The 20,404-nt window shown below is 45.1% G+C and overlaps 1 protein-coding gene across 1 annotated transcript in view; it reads right to left on the reverse strand.

The window, feature by feature from the left end:
• KSR2 (kinase suppressor of ras 2) overlaps nt 1-20,404 on the reverse strand; it is a 237,542-nt gene that overhangs the window by 67,619 nt on the left and 149,519 nt on the right. The window contains 3 exon segments of the mRNA XM_015413417.1: nt 2,539-2,587; nt 12,323-12,389; nt 12,664-12,705. Of these exon segments, the coding sequence (XP_015268903.1) occupies nt 2,539-2,587; nt 12,323-12,389; nt 12,664-12,705 (158 nt within the window).

Here is a 20,404-nt window from a genome sequence, read left to right on the forward strand (position 1 = left end):
GCCCACCTGGTGTAGCCATTCAAGTTAACTTTTATACAGTGGTCTCCAACAGGTGGCTTTTGAACTGCCAGTAGCTCGCTAGCTGCTGAACAGTAGCTCATGCAGCCCCTAGAAGACCTGGGAAACGATCACAAGAGAGAATGTTCTCACAAGACCCAAAGACTTGGAAGGCCCAATCTACTGACCTGACATTTCTCTCTGCGCGTGTCTGTGTGCACACGCATCCATGTACACTTTAGTAGCTTGGAATATTTTTACTTACATAGAAGTAGCTCTCATTAAAGAAAAAGTTGGAGATCTCTGACTTACAGCATCGCATACTTATTAAAGATACTTAGGAAATTATTTTATCAATACTGTTTGTAAGCTGTCTCTAAATTATTAGATAAAGGCTTGATGGATAACCCTACCAATGGCTGTTAGCAGAGGTAGCTACAAATGGAGGCTCAATACATTGAAAACAGTAAAGAGGGGCAGGGGAGGAATAGAGATATAAAATTTCCAGAAATTTTGAAACCATGAGGGGAAAAACTTTTTCCTTAGTCTCTTTTTCAGGAAAAGAACACACACACCCCGGTATATGTGGAAAAACTAAAATATGTGCAATACGCAGGGCTCTTTTTGTAGAAAAAGCCCAGCAGGAACTCATTAGCATAATTGGCCACACCCAACAGCAGGAACTCATTAGCATCTTGGGCCACACCCCTGACAGCCCAGCTCATTAGCACATTAGGCCGCACCCACATGTTACCAGAAGTGTGGTTATCCAGCCACACCCACCTTTTGCTTGTTATTCTGTTTACCTTGTTTGTTGTCAAAACCCAGGGCCTTTTTTTGTAGCAGGAACTCCTTTGCATGTTAGGCCACACACCCCTAATGTAGCCAATCTTAATGCGTTTCTGCTGTTGGGTGTGGCCTATTATGCTAATGAGTTTCTGCTGGGCGTGGCCAACTTGGTAGCCAGCCGGAACTCCGTTCCTGCCCAAAAATAGCCCTGGCAATACGTATTGTCCTATCAAACCTAAACTAGTTTTATTGCATAAAATGCATTGATTATAACTCACTGAGCATATAAAATTGCATAAAATGCATTGATTATAACTCACTGAGCATATAAAATTGCAACATTTGACATATTTATGGACTTTAAAGGTTATAAATGGCCTAGTTTATATACTCAGTACTTGAAAGAAAACTGCAAGCTGATGCACGCTATGCTATCTTAGCAGATGTACCTTGATTTTTGCTACCTGGTTAGAGAGAGAGCTTTGTTCATTCTGATCTCTTTTTCCCTCCAGCTGGGTATGGCAATAAACTACTTGTTACCCAACCTGTGGGTATATGTGCCACAGTGGTTTGAGGGAGAGGTGAAAAGGTCAACCATATCAGATCAAAAGGACAACAGAAGGTATGCAACTGAAAAGCAGTGAAAGCCCTGCAGGTTTCCCCCATAAAATCAAGTATCCTTCCAGGTGCAAAAATGCATCTTGAATTTAAGAGCTGTGTAAGTTTACAGCATGCCCACTCTGTCTTTGAAAGCATTTAACTCATTCTGAAAGAGAAAATATTTCATAGGATTTTTTTTTCCAGTACTCCCTCAAAATTCCCAATTTTTCCATCAGAAAAACTGAAAACAACCAGCCTTAATTTTTTCCTGTTTTCCCCCCTCTGCTCCTTCACATCTCTAGAGAGGAGCTGTGGCTCAGTGCCGAAGGTCTGAGGTTCAGTCCCTGGATCTCCAGTTAAAAGGATTAGGCAGTAGGTGAAAGACCTCTTGCTTGAGAGTCTGGAGAGCTGCCGATGGACCAAGGGTCTGATTCAGTGCAAGGGTGCTTCATGTGTTCATGTGAAGATTGCCAAATGCTGAGAGTATACTTATGCTCTGTTTGGGAACCTCTCTGAAGCATCTCGTTGGCCATCATCAAAGTGAGAGAGCCAGACTAGGTGGTTCTTTGGTTTGATCCAACAAAGTCATTGTCATGCAACTCAAGATAATACTTAAACCCAGCTCACGTCATCTTCTTATACATGCCAGCAGACAATTTTTCCCTTCTGTCTATAGCAGCTGCTAACTCATTAACCAAGAACAGAAGCTGATGTTTCCCCCTCTGTTGTGCCCATATTGAGGAAGTTTGCAGTGACTTACAGAATTTCAGTTTCTCCTCGTAACCAACAAGACAGATGGCCCATTTGCCACAACTAAACAGGTTTAGTGGGCCCGGGGGAAAAAACCAGCTGCCGTGAGCAGGTTAATCGTGTGCACCAGTTCTAAATTCAATATGGTCACAGAAAAAAAGAAAGTGACTTACAGATCCACTAACGCCAATTTTAATGAGTCCTAAAGGGATGTTTAGGCACAGCAAGGTCAACACAAGAGGTGTCTCAAGATAGGGTGGCCTATTTTAAAAAAATGTGTCTTCCCAGAGAAGCCAGATAATTAATGCTTTGCTGAGATCTTAACCAAGTTCACTCCTTACAGCTTCCCTTTTTGTTCCACCTAAAGAACAGAGAGCCAATAAACTGTTGGGTGCACCTTACCTCAGAGGTTGGCTCCACTTCAATTTGAAGTAATGGATTTCCTTCCAGGCTTCAAAGAAAAACAAACACTGAACATTACTCAAGACTTGAAAGCCATAAACAGTGCTATTTATGCCCTAATACACACAGTCCTCCTTCAAGACATGGACAGTGTTATCCTAAGCAGAGGCACACCCCTTCTAAGCATAGTGACTTCAGCGGACTTAAATGCTTAGGATGGCACTGGTGATCACTTCATCACCTCTGACAAGTAAGAACAGGTAACCAAAATGGAGATGTTTTCTATACTGCAAGATGATTTATTTATTGTTGCTTCTTAGGCCCCGGTCACACGAGCGGGAAAATCCGCACTGGAAGGGAGGCATTTTAGAGGTGGAGCTAAAAGAAGCCCAGGAGCACGATCTTACAGTGCCCCGCAGCTCTGTCCTGAGGCCGTCGGCAGCCGATCACACCAGGGAGGCAACAGCATAGTCCCAGCGAGGCAACACGGCAGTACTGTGTTATTGCGCATGCACGGGTCATGGACGGCTGCTGGATGCCATGGGCTACCGGTGCATCTCCGATCAGATGCCCGCCTGTGCCGCGCATTTACTGGAAGCTACTACCTTTTCCCCAGTGCCTTTTAAATCCGCTTCTTCCGGCCGACGGTATGCGTTGGAGACGAGTGAGCTACGCTTCCCACATGTTGCGGTATGATCGCGAGTTGGAGACGAGTGAGCTACGCTTCCCATATGTTGCGGTATGATCGCGCCTGCTTGATGCGCCCTCAATCCATCCCCTTTGCGGGGCAAATCCTCTGTGTGACCGGGACCTTAGACTGTCATTGTGCAACTAGAGCAAAGTTTGAGTCCAGTGGCACCTTTAAGACCAACAAAGTTTGATTCAAGGTAAAAGTCCCACAAAAGCTCATACCTTGAATAAAACTTGGTTGGTCTTAAAGGTGCCACTGGACTCAAACTTTGTTCTGCTGCTTCAGACCAATACGGCTGCCCACCTGGATCTATTGTGAAACTAGTTATTAATACAGGTATGCATGGGCAGACAAGCTATTAACTTTTTTTATGCAGGCCGGTGACTTTTTCTGGAGTTACTTGCAAGCAGGGGTCTTTTTGTAGAAAAAGAGGTGCAGGAGCTCATTAGAATAACTCATTAGCATAACTTATTTGCATATGCCACACCCCCTGACATCACCGGATGTGTGTCAGAAGGCAACACCCACCGCTCAGGCTCCACTGGACTTTTTTGGATTGCTAGCTATTGGGGGGGGGATGTGCAGATCTGTCCTCGCAGAGGAGGGAGAGCTTGTACCTGAATAAAACTTGGACTTAAAGGTGCCACTGGACTGTTTTGGACCGGGGGGGGGCTCTGCAATTTACCTGGCTGCTTCTTGCTCTGACTGAGGGCTGCTGGGAGCAGGGGGTGGGGCTTGTTGCATGTGCCCACTCCCTGGGCTCTTTACTGCCGGAGCTCCGCTCCTGAGCGCTCCTGCTGGAAATGACCCCTGCTTGCAAGACTATGTTAAACTCCAGGCTGACAGTGCCCTGTTATCCTCAACCCCCAGTTCAGCCCCAGAATCAATTTCTTCCTTTAAAGGACATCAGAATTCAGCAAGAAATTGGCCTAAGAATCCAGAATATTATGCCGTTTGACTGGGCGATGTAGGCCATTGGTTGTTCTTGTTATAAAATATATTCTCTGTTCACTGACTGGTTGTTCAGCTCTTATCCTGGACCAGATCCTGCCTCAGCTCATCTGCTGAATATGACACATGTTCACCACAAATTAAAGTGACAACTTCTACCAATTCCCCTTCTTGCTGCCAGCCCCCCCCCCATCCTTAGGGTCCCCAGGGAGCAGCATTTCATGGAGATCAGTGGAAGGCAGGAAAGTTCTGTGAACAGAAAAATTAGTCTGAATCCAAATCCAGGTTTCTCACTCTGTTGTTATTTATCCTTCATGGCAGGAGTTACTAAACTCTAAGAAAGTTTTCCTGAAATTTCAGAGGACTTGGGTACAATCTTAGGAAATTGCTTAACTTCAAAATAATGAATGGTTGCAGCTTTAAAACAGGTAGGACAAAAAGAATGATACCAAACTATTCCTTCTCTTTTGCCCTCCAATAATCTAAGAGGTCATTGCTAAAAGGCTTATAACCTACAAAACAAAGGAGTTCCCAGGTCATAAAAATGGCCCCATTTTATAAAGCAAACCAAACACAGCACAGATAATTGTGCTGAACAGCAACAATATATTTGGAGCTCAGTGGAAAAATATAACTAGATCCACTTTTCTTATGAATGCACTTGACGAAAAGCCAGTCAAAATACCTGTTCCTGCATATATCATAATCGCTCAACATCCGTTGGTTTTCTGACATACGGTAGGTGCACAATTAAGGTTTCTATTGGAAGCAAAATGACTATTTAACCTACGTAACCGCACAGGGGACTCAATGATTCACACATGATTTATTTATTTAGTAGGAAAATGCCCTTCATAATGACAGGTAAGGGTGATCTGTGTGGCGGAAGGACTTTTATAATAAAAAGGCAATATCTGCGGGGTGCAGTTTATACCACACATAGTGTCCTATACCCCCAAGAACCCCTGCCAACATAATCCTTGAAAACATTGTAGCGGTAAGGACAACACTGTTGACGGGGATCCTTCAGGGACTGCAATATGTTTTTATGCACTCAGCATGTGGAGTCACATGGCTACCTACCTGAGGGATCTTTGTTTGTAGGGCCATGCCAAGTCTCTTACTGCCAGGAGAGTTGCTTTTGCCCTCAATATGGGAGTGTCTCCCCCACATTTGTCATCAAAGGTAGGGCTGATGAGCCTTCCTTGGAGGACTGTAATTTGTCTCTGCACAGAAACATCTTGCACCCTACAAATGCACCTTTCCCCCATACGTGAGTGGCATGGAAATCATATGTATGTTCACTTGCATGTTTGTGTGTGTGAAATTAAACTCCCAGACACTTTTGGGACTGGGGTAATGATCCATAGTACCCCAGATGTTGAGAAGTAACACAATCCAATCTGTATAGCCGTTATCTCTTTGTGCAGCTCAAAGATCAGTTTTGTTTCCTGATCACAAACAGAATGTAAAGAAATACTGGCAACTAATATTTCCATCTGGGGATAATGTTGTGTGTGTGAGGACTGAGTCCTGAGCTTGTGTTTATTGTGCAGAATTATGTAGGGCTCACATGACATTTGTTTGACTGCCTGCCCCTTCCTTCTATCATTTTTCATAGCCATCTTTGGATCAAACAATCAAAGCGCTTTCCCTTAGAAGAAAGAAGCTAAAACATTTGAGGCTTTTTAAATTAGAAAAGAGACAACTAAAAGGTAGGAAGGTGGCATGACAGAGGTTTAGAAAATTATCAGAAAGTGGACAGAGATCCACCCCCCTTCCTTCTCTCCGCAGAACTGAGGAATCACTCAGTGAAACTGATGGACAGAAGCTTCAGGACAGGCAAAAAAGAAGCACTCCACACAACCCAGTAATCAGGGGGGTTTTTGTAAAAAAAAAAAAAAAAGCCCAGCAGGAACTCATTAGCATAATAGGCCACACCCTTGACAGCACAGCATATTAGCATATTAGGCCACACCCCCACGTTACCAGAAGTGTGGATATCCAGCCACACCCATCTTTTGCTTCTTATTCTGTTTACTTTGTTGTCAAAACCCAGAGGGTTTTTTTGTAGCAGGAACTCCTTTGCATGTTAGGCCACACACCCCTAATGTAGCCAATCCTAATGAGTTTCTGCTGTTGGGTGTGGCCTATTATGCTAATGAGTTCCTGCTGGGTGTGGCCAACTCAGGAGCCAGCCGGAACTCCATTCCTGTGCGTTCCTGCCCAAAAATAGCCCTGCCAGCAATTCACGTACATAAATCACTATTCATCACAAGATGCCATGATGTCCCCTGGCTCCCAGGGCTTTAAAAGTGGATTTAGTCAGTTCATGGAGCAGAAGCCTTATCCGTGGCTGTCAGCCATGAAACCCTAAACAGAACCTCCAGGATGCCTTCAGGGCCTAATTTTGGGATTCCTGGAAGCATCTTGGGAAGCATCTTGGGACTAAGTGGGCCTTTGCCCTGATTCAAAAGGGCTCTTTTTAATATAATCAAAGCAACAGCTGTTCCGTGCATCCGCAGTTTTGCTGCAGAAATTTGACAGGTGCTACCCTATGGAATCTGAGCTTTCTGGCTGAAAGGGGGACAGGAGGAAAATGAGACCTCACAGAGGCTTGCAGAATGTTACCAACATTTGATGAAGGCTGAGAAACTAAAGAGAGAGCACTATATTCAAAGGTGCCAACCCAAACTCCATGGGGGAAATACAGGATGCAAATATGACAGAGGCAAAGTCTAGAGGAAGCACAGGATAAAAACATGATAGATTCCTGCAGAGCTTTTGCCCTCCTTCATGAATGGCTTCTTTAAATAACACTACTATCTCCAAAAACAAACAACGTGTACTACTTATACAGTGCTTCACCTAAGCATTCCACATATTCTATCTTAGTGCTGGCTCTCTAGTTGCAGGGAATCTTCTTTCCAACATGGGGAGCTTTCAAAAAATGTGATTTCCCCCATGTGCAAACTGAAATGGTACAAACCATTCTACCAAATCATTGTGCCGCTGGTGGACATACCTGCCTCAATGAGGCCTAAACAAGTTCCTATGGATAGGATATAAATTAAATATAGAGCTTTAAGCAGCAGAGACAGGGATAAACCTGAATCCACATTATAGAGACAGACAAACTCTGTTTCGGGCATCCTGACTAACATGCCAGGGCCATGGTCTCACCCTTGGGGTTCAGTTCAATCTGGAGAGGTTTTTGGATCTTATCTTTCCTTGAAAACAGGCATTATTAGCCACTAACTGCAGTGGAATATATGCAGTTGCTGATTCAATTTTTCACTTCTGCTTCATTGATTGCCAGCTAACCTCCCGGGGCCTTGTAGCCAGAGATTGCAGTAAGCCTCCAAGCGCTCACAAGAAGATGCCCACATAATATTATTTGTTTGCTTGGTCTTCTTCTCTTCAAGTTGTGTATTAGAGGGGCTGGTTCAACATATTGTCAAATCCCGTGGCTCAGAGTTTACTTACGTGCTAATTGGCTATTTTACTATAGGATTACAGATATATTATATTTGGCATCTTGTGTCTTCCTAACAGAAATTCTCATAGAGAAGACTGAACACAAGAGTTTTCATAAAGACTTTAATATAGTCTCATAGATACAGAACACTACAAATGGTATTTCATCTTATTTTTGTTGTAGTAGATTTACTACTATATTGCACACATATTGTGCTGTTTTCTACGTTTTATATTATTATTCATTTCTTTAAAGCATGTATATATCTTTCTCTCTGAAGAAGATATTCAGAACGAAGGGCATACCTGGGATTTTCGTCACCATATCATTCCAATCAGACTGCACATGGTATATTCCTTGTCAGTGATTGTATATCACTTTGTTTGCATTGTATTGCCATGCTTTTTGGATTTTGCTTTACAATATATATTTGAATTTTCCTAGTGTCATTGATTACAATATTGGTTTAGGGTCTTATTCAACAGCTTTTTCCTTCTTGTTTATGTGGCTCAGAGAAGCAGGAGCCTGGGTCTACGAGTAGATAGAAATCTGGAGTCACACCCACCCATGGCTTGAGATATTTTTTCTACACCTGAAGGAAACGAATTCCAACCCAAAGTGGACTAGAACTCTCATTTCTTATAGTGGCACACAGGGATGGAGGAGTCAGTGCAAAAGAGGCAGCAAGTTGGTAGAGTGGAATGGCTGAGACACAGAGCTATCAATCAGTAAATCCCCCAGTTCGAATCCCACCTCTGCCATCACCTCTGCCTTAAGCAAGCCACTCTTTGCCTTCACCCCTTCATCTGCAGTGCACAGGTGGTAACGCTAACCTACTTTACAGAGTTGCTGGCAAGGACTGAAAGAAGATAACGTATGTGAAATGCCTAATGACGAAGTTTGCTCTGTTCAGCCCATTGTGATGTGAAGCCAGCCACCATAAAACAGCTGGGCTGAAGCACCTGGATCCATGCCAGACTGACTCATAACTCTGCTGCACCTCTTAGGGTCAAACTACATGATATAATTTCTAAAGGTAAGTGTGCTCTAATGTGCTATATTCCATGCATGCATGGCTCCAAAACAGGGCAAATAACTCCCCCCCCCCGTTGTTTAGGCTCAGGAAAATGGCTCAAGGGGGAGAGGTTGCAGGAGACCCACCCAACAGTTCCCACACAGACTTTTAAAATGACATTCCCTGCAGCTGCGGCATGGCTGTGGGGAACATAAGTTGGTCTGGGGCACCTCGAAACAAGTGGGGAAGAATGTCAACTTCCTAATGGCTGCAGTAATTCACCTAAGAGCTTTTGAAAGGAGTGCTCTACAAGGTGGAATTCATATGCACATTTGGCACCATCAAACTTGGGTTCAACAGGACCTGGACTTAGTTATAAGTAAAGGTTTCCCTTGCTCACAAACCAGTCAAATCCGACTCTAGGGATGCGGTGCTCATCTCTGTTTCCAAGCTGAAGAGCCAGCGCTGTCCGAAGACGTTTCCGTGGTCATGTGGCCGGCATGACTAGACGCTGAGGTGCACAGAACGCTGTTGCCTTCCCATCGAAGCAGCACCTATCTATCTATTTGAAATTTCTTGCTTTCGAACTGCTAGGTTGGCAGGAGCTGGGGCCAGAGACAGGAGCTCACTTTGTCATGCAGCACTTGGGTTTCAAACTGCTGAACTACCGACCTTCCAGTCTGCAGTTCAGTGTCTTAACCACTTGAGCCGCTGCAGCCCCGGAAGTAGCTATAGCTTTCTATAAAAGGTTGTAGTCTCTCCTTACAGGTTTAGGTACATTTTTCATGTCCTTCTGCCAATTCATTAACAGTTGGGAGTGGTTTGGTTCGTACTGCTTATACTTTTGATTGCATCCTGTTTTCATCTGTGTTCTGCAATATAATGCAGCACATCATGGAATGCTGGGCCTTCTGGCCTCTCTTCACAACCTCCAGAGGAACAGAATGGCTCCTGTGTTGGACAGGACGTTGGACTAGATGGACCCACTGGTCTGATCCAGCAAGGCTCTTCTTATGTTCTGATAACAACTCTCTCCCCCCATCCATTTTTCTTTTCTTCTTCTTTTTTAGCCTTGTGCATCTACAAGTCTTTCCTCTGTGTATAACACTTCATGCATCTGATGAAGCAGGCTCTGACTCATGCAATCTTATGCCTCAATGAGGAGCTACTCAGTCATTCTAATTATACAACAGCAACTTCCTGAGGTTGCTTTATATTGTTCATGCACGTCAAGTATGCATTAAATTCTGTCTTTCAGTTCTGCATCCTGATCCTCAGCAGCAGACTTCCAAGGACAATCCAGCTGCCGTTTCGAATGCTGGCAACTCCCAGCCAACTGCTAGTTTGGTCAGTATCACCTGTGCTTTGCTTTAAGTACAAGCCTCTGGCATTTTTGTGCTCGAGCTCTCCCACAATGGCACAAAGGATAACTGCAAAATGCCAAGAATTTCACAATGAAGATGAGAGATCCCACTTCTAACAGTGGTTTATCAAGACGGCTGAAAACATAAAATAAAATAAACCCAAGTTCCTCTTAAATCCTAAGAGGAACTTTCAAGAGCTAAGCTGAAAGTGAGCCTCTCCTGTAGGGGCAATGTCACTGTCTTTAACTCCATAGGACAGCCATCTGAAATCAGTTCTCTGCTGTCAAGGGTCTCTCAAAGAGGGAGGGCAAGAAAGCAAGGTAGGGGGAAGCTGCTTGGAATTCATTTGCTTGCAGTTTACACAGGTGGCAGCAAAAGTTGAATTGACTTCAGCAAGAAAAAGGGGGGGGAACACATTAATTTTTAAAGTAGAATCCAGGTTGGCAATTCATCTCTAACCCCCAAGCTTGGGTTTGAGGGGATTCTTTAATCTGTCGCACATAAGCAGCTGCCACTCTGAGCTCTCGCCTCACCGAAGTCAATTACTCTTGCCTAACAGCTTGGGTAGAGAGCTTTACAAAGGGACTGACAGGCTGGCTGCCTCTTGCATCACGTCGCAGCACTTCCCATTCCACATCTGGCTCACCCTGACCTTTACAATCAAACACAATTATAACAAATGGCAAAAAAAACAAAAACTGTGAGAGGGCCCATGCTGCTGTTCACTGCTTTTTCTATCATGCAGAAGGGAGCTCCAGATATATATGATGGTCCCATGAAGAGAAGAGGCGAAAGATTCCAGTTTGCATTTTACAGTGTGCAATGGAAAGCAGAATCTAAAATGTGGAAACACAACCAACTTGGGCTTCATCTTGTAACATGCTGTTAGGATGGCTGATTGATTTTGGCTAGGTGGTTTTGCTGGTTGATAATCCAGAATACTCAGCTGACGCTTCATCAATGAGAGCTAATGGTTTGGAGATGGTCTCCTGATAACTAGGAATCACTTTGTGTTTTTGAATAAAACGCTTACCGGAGCTTAGAGAAGGTGGCATGCTACAGGTAAGAGAAGGAGCAGGTATAGAGGAACTTTAAAGAAACATAGGTTGGAAGAGAGCTGTGAGTTCACTAAAGGTGAAGTACCTTGATGTGCACTTTCTATCTCTGCAAAGCTGATCTGATGCTGGGTTAGCCTCCAGTTATGTTGTCCTGGTAGATCTGTACATAAAGCTATTTTTAGGAAGGCAATGCAAGTCTTCATTGCTCTGTCATTCAAAGGGAACTAAGCCCAGTGGGCACTGCCCCTGGAACTTCTCACTGCTAAGGGACAATATGAAGTCCCCTTAATTCTTATCTTGAATGCTTTATAACAAGCATTAGGTAAAGGTAAAGGTTCCCTTGCTCAAAAGCCAGTCGAGTCCAACTCTAGGGTTGCGGTGCTCATCTCCGTTTCAAAGCCAAAGAGCCAGCGCTGTCCGAAGACGTTTCCGTAGTCATGTGGCCGGCATGACTAAACACCAAGGCGCACGGAACGCTGTTACCTTCCCACCAAAGTGGTACCTATTTATCTACTTGCAATTTCTTGCTTTTGAACTGCTAGGTTGGCAGGAGCTGGAACTAGAGACGGGAGCTCACTCCGTCATGCGGCACACTCGGGTCTCGAACTGCTGAACTACCGACCTTCCACAGCCTGCAGTTCAGCGTCTTAACCACTTGAGCCACCGCAGCTCCTAGAACAAGCATTACACCCCTTATAATATTTTGCTCCTCTGCAGGACATGCGTACTACCACTCAGATGGGTAATAAAGCTGGAGTCCAGGGGCCCCTTAAAGTCTAACAAAATTTATTCAAGCATCAACGTGCCTGAGTCAGAGATCACTTGATGAGAAGTTAGAGACGAACACAACTATCCATCTGGAATTATTCATTTCGACATAGTTATACTTCACTTGGCTACTCCATGGGGATCCAAAAACAGCTTGCAGCACCATTCTCTCTTCCTCCAGTTGATCACCAGGTGGGAGGCTATCCGGTAAGCATATAAGTGCATCCTTGAAACACATGGGCAACCTGATCCTACGCATGCAATATGTTCTTATGGCCTGTAATATGTTCTTATGGCCTGTGGTTACATAGAGCACTACCTGGAAGTGAAACCTGCCCAGAATAACCCATAACTGCCTCTCATAAGAGGACAGTTTACACCATTAGGGAGAGGAAGGCGCCTTCACACAGAGGAGCAAGACTTGGCAACAAAGAATATGCAGAAACTACGGTGACTTACATTGGGTTAGAATTCACTGGATGAAGGATAACTTGGGGTGCTCTGGTGGGAGTCTCAGGGACAACATCTGAAAGAAACAAGGTTCCAGTTCAGAATAGTTCCTCTAGTTTTCAGTTCAGCACATCCCTTTCCTTCCATGTCCTACAATTCTCCCCAGAACTGCACCAGTTACTGCCAGGAGAGCTGCCCCAAAAGGAAGCACTTTTGCAGGAGGGAGGAAGATGTATTCTAGGGCCAGGTGACAGGGCTGAATATGCAGGCAATGGTATCCACCTGCCAGAGCACAAAGTGTGTGAGCAGGATACTTCCCATAACACTGCCATCATTCTAGAGAAACTTACCTGGGAAGATGAACTGCTGCTTGTACTTGTAGTAATGGGAAGCTGAAAAGCAGACAATGGACATATTATTATTACATCTCATATTATAACTTTTAGGGAGCACAAACAATACTGAGGGCAGTAATGCGCAGAGGAAGCAGACACGGCTTGTAACTATTACCTATAAATAGATACTGTACAGTTGTTTGATTTAGGGTCAAATTTAGGGCTTTGCATTTGGAACACCCCGTCCTGTGGCTGGTTTTTCGGGGGCTGTACCACACTTCTGGTGTTCCAGTCGGGGAGCGCAAACATGAATTTGGACCTGATGCCGCAAGGCAGGCCCAGTTTGGTGTAATACAGAAATAATCTATGACCAGCAAACTGGATTATCTGCGCAAATAAAGAAAGCAGTCCCTAAAATACACAGCAAATAAAAATAAAAATTCAGCTGCCCTAATGGAATGCAACTGGTGTAGTGACTAAAAAGACAGAAGATGATAACACCAACAGAATATCACTTAAGATGAATTGTACAACAAACCTGAAGCAAGACAGAAGACAGTCAAACGCACTCAATAACAATACTGCGGACATCCAAGGAACAAACAACAGGTATAATGATCAATCTGTCTGCCAATAGAACACTTCGTGTATCTGACAAAGTGGACTCCAGCTCACAAAAGCATATGACATAATAAATTTATTAGTCCTTAAGGTGCCACAGCTCTGTTAACACAAAAGTTGCAGCATAATCACGTTATCCAGCCAAGCTATCTGCCTCACTGTCACAATAGTCCCTGTATCACAAACATCTAACATTAATTTCACATTCCAGACCTTGCTGACTAGCTTTGAAGACAATGGAAGTTATTTTTCATTCTAAGACTGAAGGTGATTCATGCAGGAAACTAGGTAAGCAAGAGGACAGATTACTTCCAATGTCACTAGCTACCTCGAATCCCAAATGCCTTCTATTTGACCACCCTGAACTTCTGCAGTGCATTCCAAGATTTGTAGACTTCCCCTGACAGGGCGAAAGGAAATGGACATGGTTAAGAAGCACTGCTGTAGAATAAGTCCCATCAATAGGTAGTTGACCTTACTGAAGTGATACCCAACGTGGTACCCAAGGACACTTGCTTGCTTCTCAAGACGTGGGGATAAATCTCAAAGGATCTTGAATAAAATGGGGCAAAGGGACATTTCAGGCAGCTCCCTACCAGCTGATTGTCCAGCAATCCACTGAGCCTCACCCCAGGCAGGTGTCTCACAACTGTGCATCTTGGGTATGGCCATAGACACTTCTCCCCATAGCTGTGCAGAGAGCAAATCCTCTCCTTCCTTTGGAAACTGAATTTGTGGCTGTGCAGCATCTCTCTCCCAAAGCAAAGAGCCAGTCCTCACTTCTTTGATGCAGGAGGTGGAGCCCAGAAGAGCCCAGGATGCTGTGTCTTCAGGAAGTGGTCATTTGTCCATTGTGGGTGGGCATTTGGGCTGGAACTTCCCGACATTTGGCATGGCAGCCATTTTACAATTGCTCCCACCAACCATGGCAGCCATTTTGTGGTGGTGTCCAGCACCCTCTCTCAAAATTCCAAAAGCACCTGTAGGTTCAACAATGCGGAGGATTCCGGTGTGTTTTCTCTGTTGTGCCTGCTTCTCTTTCCTCCTCCTGGGGTCTATAAGGGCGACTTTAAAGTTCCCTGTATCTTTTGGAAACAAGGCAATTTGTTTTCCTTGTCTTGTTTTCAGGAGATACAATTTGCTTAACAAGCTTCTTGACAGAAACCAAGATGGTTCAGCATGGATGAGTTGCTGGCATCTGGAGGAACACTACAAGCTGGCAGTTCGGAGGTTGCTCTCAGAAATGCCTAGGAGAAACTGCTACCTTCTTTTCCACTATAAGCAAAATATGAGGCCTCCTTTTTAAAATCCTCAAAATCCATCTGTCATGCTGATCGTTCAAATACTCAATATCCATGCTAAGTTTTAGCCAACCTGCCCAAATCCTGAAACATTCAGCTTTAACTCTCAAATTAATATATAAACACATGTAGAGTATTGCTGGATTGTAGCAAAGATCCCATCCTGTCCCATCTTGTTTCAAGCAGTGGCTTGCCAGAATCCTTCAGAAAGCCCACAAGCAGCCCATGAAGGTAAATAAGCCTTCTCCCCTCTTCGTTTCCACCTCTGTATTTGGTATTCACAGGTATACTTTCTTTGAATATGGAGTCTCCATTTATCTATCATAGCTGGTAGATGTTCGGAGAGTTGTCCTTCAGAACTCTGTCTAAAGGGCTCTGAACCCACCCTCAGATAGCACAAGAGTTTGGCCCAGGAATGGCTGTAGGAGGGGGGTGAAAAGGGAACAGCCAACCCAAGATAGATTGCTCACTAGAGTCACACACACAGACAGAAACCAATCACACGCACTTAAACTGGGTGTTCTGGGAAAACGTTCTCCTACGTCTCCTCGCCTGAAACACATGCGTGTCAACTCACATGTTTTCAGATGTGCAGGGCCTGCCCACGTTCCTTCCACCAGTAATCTGTTGGCTAAATTGCTCTATTTCTTAATAATAAGCCATCTAAGATAATGCCCATCACCACATCGTTTGGTATTGCCTATCACCACATCTTTTGGTGGCAAGTTCTATAACTTAATTACAAATTTTGTGGAAAATACTTTTTTTGTGTGTGGGGGGGAGTGTCTGTTCTGACTCTACTGTCAACCAGTTCCTTTGGATTATCCTGAGTTCTAAGTATGCTTCTAGCAGGGGTCGTTTCATAGAAAAAGAGCTAGGGGAACTCATTAGCATAACTCATTAGCATATGCCACACCCCCTGACATCACCGGAAGTATGTCATAAGGCCACACACCCCGTCCCCAACGGTCCTGGCCGCCGGTGGCAGCCTTGCAGCTCCATTGCCGAGCCCCATGAGGGGCCCGGCGGTGGACCTGCAAGGCCGGCGGGAGTGCAAGGAAGCCCCGCGAAGGCCCTCCCTGGCCCCAGGCAGGCAGGGGTGGGGAGAGGCAGGGAGACCTCTGGCTTCTAGCACTTACAGATGCCTTAAACATGCACAGAATGCTGAACACAACGTTCACAAAAATGCAGTCATTGCTGTAGTCCATGGTTACCAGGAGTAGATGCTCTTGTGGCTGGAGAATGATCTGTTAGAGCCCTGTGTGTGATTGGAACTGGAAAAAAATGGCATTGATGGGAAACGATTAACACTCTCCTCCCTCCCTTCTTGTAACCCTGATCTAGCTTTCCCCTCCTCACAGCCCTTGTTTGATAAAATTAAAAATGGATTCAGCCAGATCATCCCCACTTCTCGTCACTGCGCCTTAGAGAAGTGGAAGAGTTCAACTTCACACGCACACAAGCGTTTTAAAAAGTCAGGGGTTGAGAACTGGCTTTCAGTTAATTCCCAAGCTTAGATTCCTGCACTGGGGGAATAAGGAAGTTTATTACGTAGTATGTCCATTGTGGTGCTATATTAAATTATGCCCTGTGCTATTCTAGGCGCATCTGGTCCGACTAGCAGCCTTTCCTTTCCTGGCGTGCTTTTAGAAGGCCATCAACCCACCAAGTGCTTCCTGACAGAACTTCCTCTCACTTCATTGTTTCCTCCCATTGTCTGTTTCAGCTCCCCGGCACAGATTCACATGCAAATGGTCTTTCAAGTTCACAGGCGGGCAAAAAGCATACCACACAGCACTTCCCAGATCTGTTTTCTGGCCAGTTCAACTGTCCCCTTCTCCTTCCTGCCAAACTTTGGAGTGTACTATCCATCGCCATCTCAAAATTTTCCTTCCCTGGGCCACTGCTCTGATCTAACAGGGCTCTTCTTACATTCTTATAAGAGGTGGGGTCATAAAAGGGGGGGTCATAAATGCATTTTACTCACAATATATTTTATGGTAACTTTACAGCACTCTTACTACATATCTATGCAGGGGTAATTTCGGGGGGGATCGCGGGGGATCGCAGTTCCCCCGGGTGAGGTGCGGGGGCAGGGCACATGACAAAGCCCCGCTCCTGCTTCCAGTTGGGGTAAAATGGTGATTTTACACATCCTGTAAGTGCTCAGGGTGGACGGGTGTTCCTTACAACAGTTTGGACTGTATTTTGGTCCAACGCGGCTTCCCCCAGGCAGGGGGAATGACTGGCAGGCATCAAGACCCAAGAGAGAGTTGAGATTGGTGTGATCAAGTCTCGGAGGAGGCTTGTATTACACTTTGATCCCCTCTCCCGAAGCGGGCGAGCGCATTCAGGGGGTGTGGCCTCATGACATACCTCCGGTGATGTCAGGGGGTGTGGCATATGCTAATGAGTTATGCTAATGAGTTCCCCTAGCTCTTTTTCTACGAAACGACCCCTGTATCTATGATTCAGTTTGTACACTGTTTCATCTCAGCGTGCCAGGCACAAAGACAAAAATGTAAACAATGCAGGATTTGCTATTTCGTTGCAGTTTAAGCTTTGCCCTTGGAATTTCCAGATTTTCAGTGTGTGTAAATAACCAGCTCCTAGTTAAGCATAGAAGACTCCATGCTGTTCTCAAATGACAATAATGAGGAGAAAACTGTATCATCTTCCAAGCACAGAACAAGGGGAGGGGCGATAGCTCAGTGGTAGAGCATCTGCTTGGCAGGCACAAGGTCCCAGGTTCAAGCCCTGACATCTCCACTTAAAGGATCTGGTAGTAGGTGATGTGAAAGACTTCTGCCTGAGATCCTGGGGACCTGCTGCCAGTCTGAGTAGACAGCAATGACTACGATGGACCAATGGTCTGATTCAGTATAAGCCAGCCTCATATGTTCATATATCTTCAGCTCCAAGCAGCATTACAATCCAATTTTTTTCTAAAAAGCCAGGATCTGTAATAAATCAGATACTTTCTGCTGCTTCATAAATGCTGCAGGTGGCCAAAAGGGGTGAGCCCAGGGCACAAATGCAATGTGGAGAAGTAGTTTGTTCACACCTAGCCAGCTCTGTCCGAAAAGGAATGGCTGTTAGAAGCAGGCTCGTAGCTACAGTGGGGCAACTTGGGGCTAGGCCCCCTGACTTAATGGCAAGGCCCCCCTGACTTCCCATCCAGCCCAGGGCATCACGGCCTTCTCCCCCAGGAGAGGCAGCTCCAGGCGAGGGCCTCTGGGGGAGGAGGCAGGCTAGATGTTTGCAGCGGAAGGGAGACTCCAGCAGCCAGAGCGGAGATCGGCTTAGCACAGGATTCCTGCACTCCACTTTAACTAAATTACCTTTAATTAGCCAGTGCCCCCTAAGAAATTTAAATGCCCCCCGACTTTAAATCCTGGCTACGGGCTCGGTTTCAAGGGCACGCAGAGGTCTTCAGTCACTGTGCAATCCTTGCTTTTTTCTTTACCAGCTGGTGAGTAATTGCTGTCTTGGTTTCTAGAATCATTTTGTAATAGAGGCCACGTACAGTGTTGCTGTTTCTGTTCTTCTGAAAACAGAGGATCCTCTTGAAATAAGAGTGATGAGGGAAACTGCTCCACATTGTGGCGGAACAGAGAAGGAGACAAGGTAGAGGGGCAATTAAACAAAAGACAAATAGGTTGTCCTGCTTTATGAGCCAAAGCTTTCCCTGCCTTATGGAGTTTCAAAGATGAGGTGAGAACTAGAACCTGAAGGTGGGCACACAGGATTCCTCCCCCCCTCGAAATGCATACATTTCTAAATGACATAAGACAGGGGTTCCCACAGGAACCATGGTACCCACCAACACCTTTCCTGGTGTCTGTCAAGAGTTTTAAGAAAGAGGATGGGGGCCAGGTGTAGCTTTTGCCCAGCAAGGCTTCTGACTGGCCACTGGTTATTTACTTGGCTGTGTGGATTTTTTAAAATGCTGCTTTGGCAGCAGCTGCCCTTACAGCACAGGGCTCTTCAATGTAAGTTGAGGCAGCCATTTTGTGGCTGGCTCTGCGCTCCTGTGGCAGCCATTTTGTGCCTGTGCCACTGTCCACCAACCTGTGTCAGAATTCCAAAGGTGCCTTGCAAGTCATAAAGGTTGGGTACCACTGACATAAGAAAATCCCTACTGGATGAAACCAAAGGTTCATTTAGCCCAACTTTTTGTACCCAACCAACACATGACTCAGGGAAGACCATGAACAAGGCATGAAGGAAACAACTCTTCTTCACGCCCAGGGAACTGGTATCCACAGATCAGACAGCTTCTGAATATGTAAGTTCTATTTAGATATAAAATCTGTTGATGCCCCCACCCTCCATTAATTTATCTAATCTAAGCTACTTTTTTTTAAGTGGCAATGTTTTTATTTCCCCAGGGCTTGGCTGGCCTGTAAAGTGTGAATGCATTCTTGCTGGTGGATTTTATACGTTTGTAAATTTTTTGTGTTATCGTGTTTTTATTTGATCTTATGGTATTTTTAAAATATGAGAATGCCCCTGATTGATAGGGGGATGTATCACAGCAACAACAGCTATTTCATAGAAATCTCCTCCCTTGGGCATTGCAGTCTTCCAGGTTCCACCAACTGCAGAGGCTAGGTTACTTTAACAAGGAGCACGGCTTCTTCTGTGGTGGCTCCTGATCCTCCAGATTCTCTTTCTGGCAGATTTAGCAGGTATATCTTACCTTAGTCTCCCCAAACAAACTTTCTAGCTGTGCCTCCAGCAATAGAAGGATGCCTTACACTGATTCATATAATTGGTTCATCCAGGGGTCATTTCCTGCAGGAGCGCACAGGAGCGGAGCTCCGGCAGTAAAGAGCCCAGGGGGCGGGCACATGCAACAAGCCCCACCCCCTCCTCCCAGCAGCCCTCAGTCAGAGCAAGAAGCAGCCGAGGAAGCTGCAGAGCCCCCCCCCGGCCCCCTGGTCCAAAACAGTCCAGTGGCACATTTAAGACCAAGTCTTATTCAGGTACAAGCTCTCCCTCCTCTGCAAGGACAGATCTGCACGTCCCCCGTCCCCCGCAATAGCTAGCAATCCAAAACAGCCCAGTGGCGCCTGAGCGGTGGGTGTTGCCTTCTGACACACTTCCGGTGACGTCAAGGGGTGTGGCATATGCAAATGAGTTATGCTAATGAGTTATGCTAATGAGCTCCTGCACCTCTTTTTCTACAAAACGACCCCTGGCGTTCATCTAACTCAGTATTGTAATTGTTCTAATCGGCAGCAGCTATCCAGGGTTCCAGGCAGAGAGAGGTCTCTCCCAATACCTGGCAAAGACTGAATCTGGGAATTTTTGCATGTAAAGCAAGATCCTGCCCTAACACTGAACCAGTCTATCCCTCTATCTCCATGAGCACTGCAATGAATCTGACCACTGGTCTATTGAGGTCAATACTCTCCACTCTCCAGGATCTCAGGCAGAGAATGGTCTGTCGTCCCAGCATCTGCTATCTGAGATCCTTTAAATGGAGGAGCTGGAGAGACATCAAGAATATTTATTCTCTACCACTCAGCCATAACCCTTCCCCAAATCAGATTAAGCAAGTTATTTTAAGCAAGTTATTTTTGCCATCATGTTGCTTATTCTGACAAAATTGTAATTGTTCTGCTGTTTCTGCTATTAAAATAAACTTTTTGCGGGGGGATTCATTTTTATTCTTGAATTGTTTTTAATTGCGAATTGTTTAAATCTGTTTATCTTATATACTGCCATTATGGCAGAAAGGCAATCTATAATTATAGCAAGCAAGCAAATAACTTTACAGTGGATTAACCCCTGCAAAACCATATGTGAGGTGATCCCAAAGCACCAAG

This window comes from Gekko japonicus, unplaced genomic scaffold (genome assembly GCF_001447785.1).
Source record: "Gekko japonicus isolate JY-2015 unplaced genomic scaffold, Gekko_japonicus_V1.1 scaffold85, whole genome shotgun sequence".
Classification (NCBI taxonomy): domain Eukaryota; kingdom Metazoa; phylum Chordata; class Lepidosauria; order Squamata; family Gekkonidae; genus Gekko; species Gekko japonicus.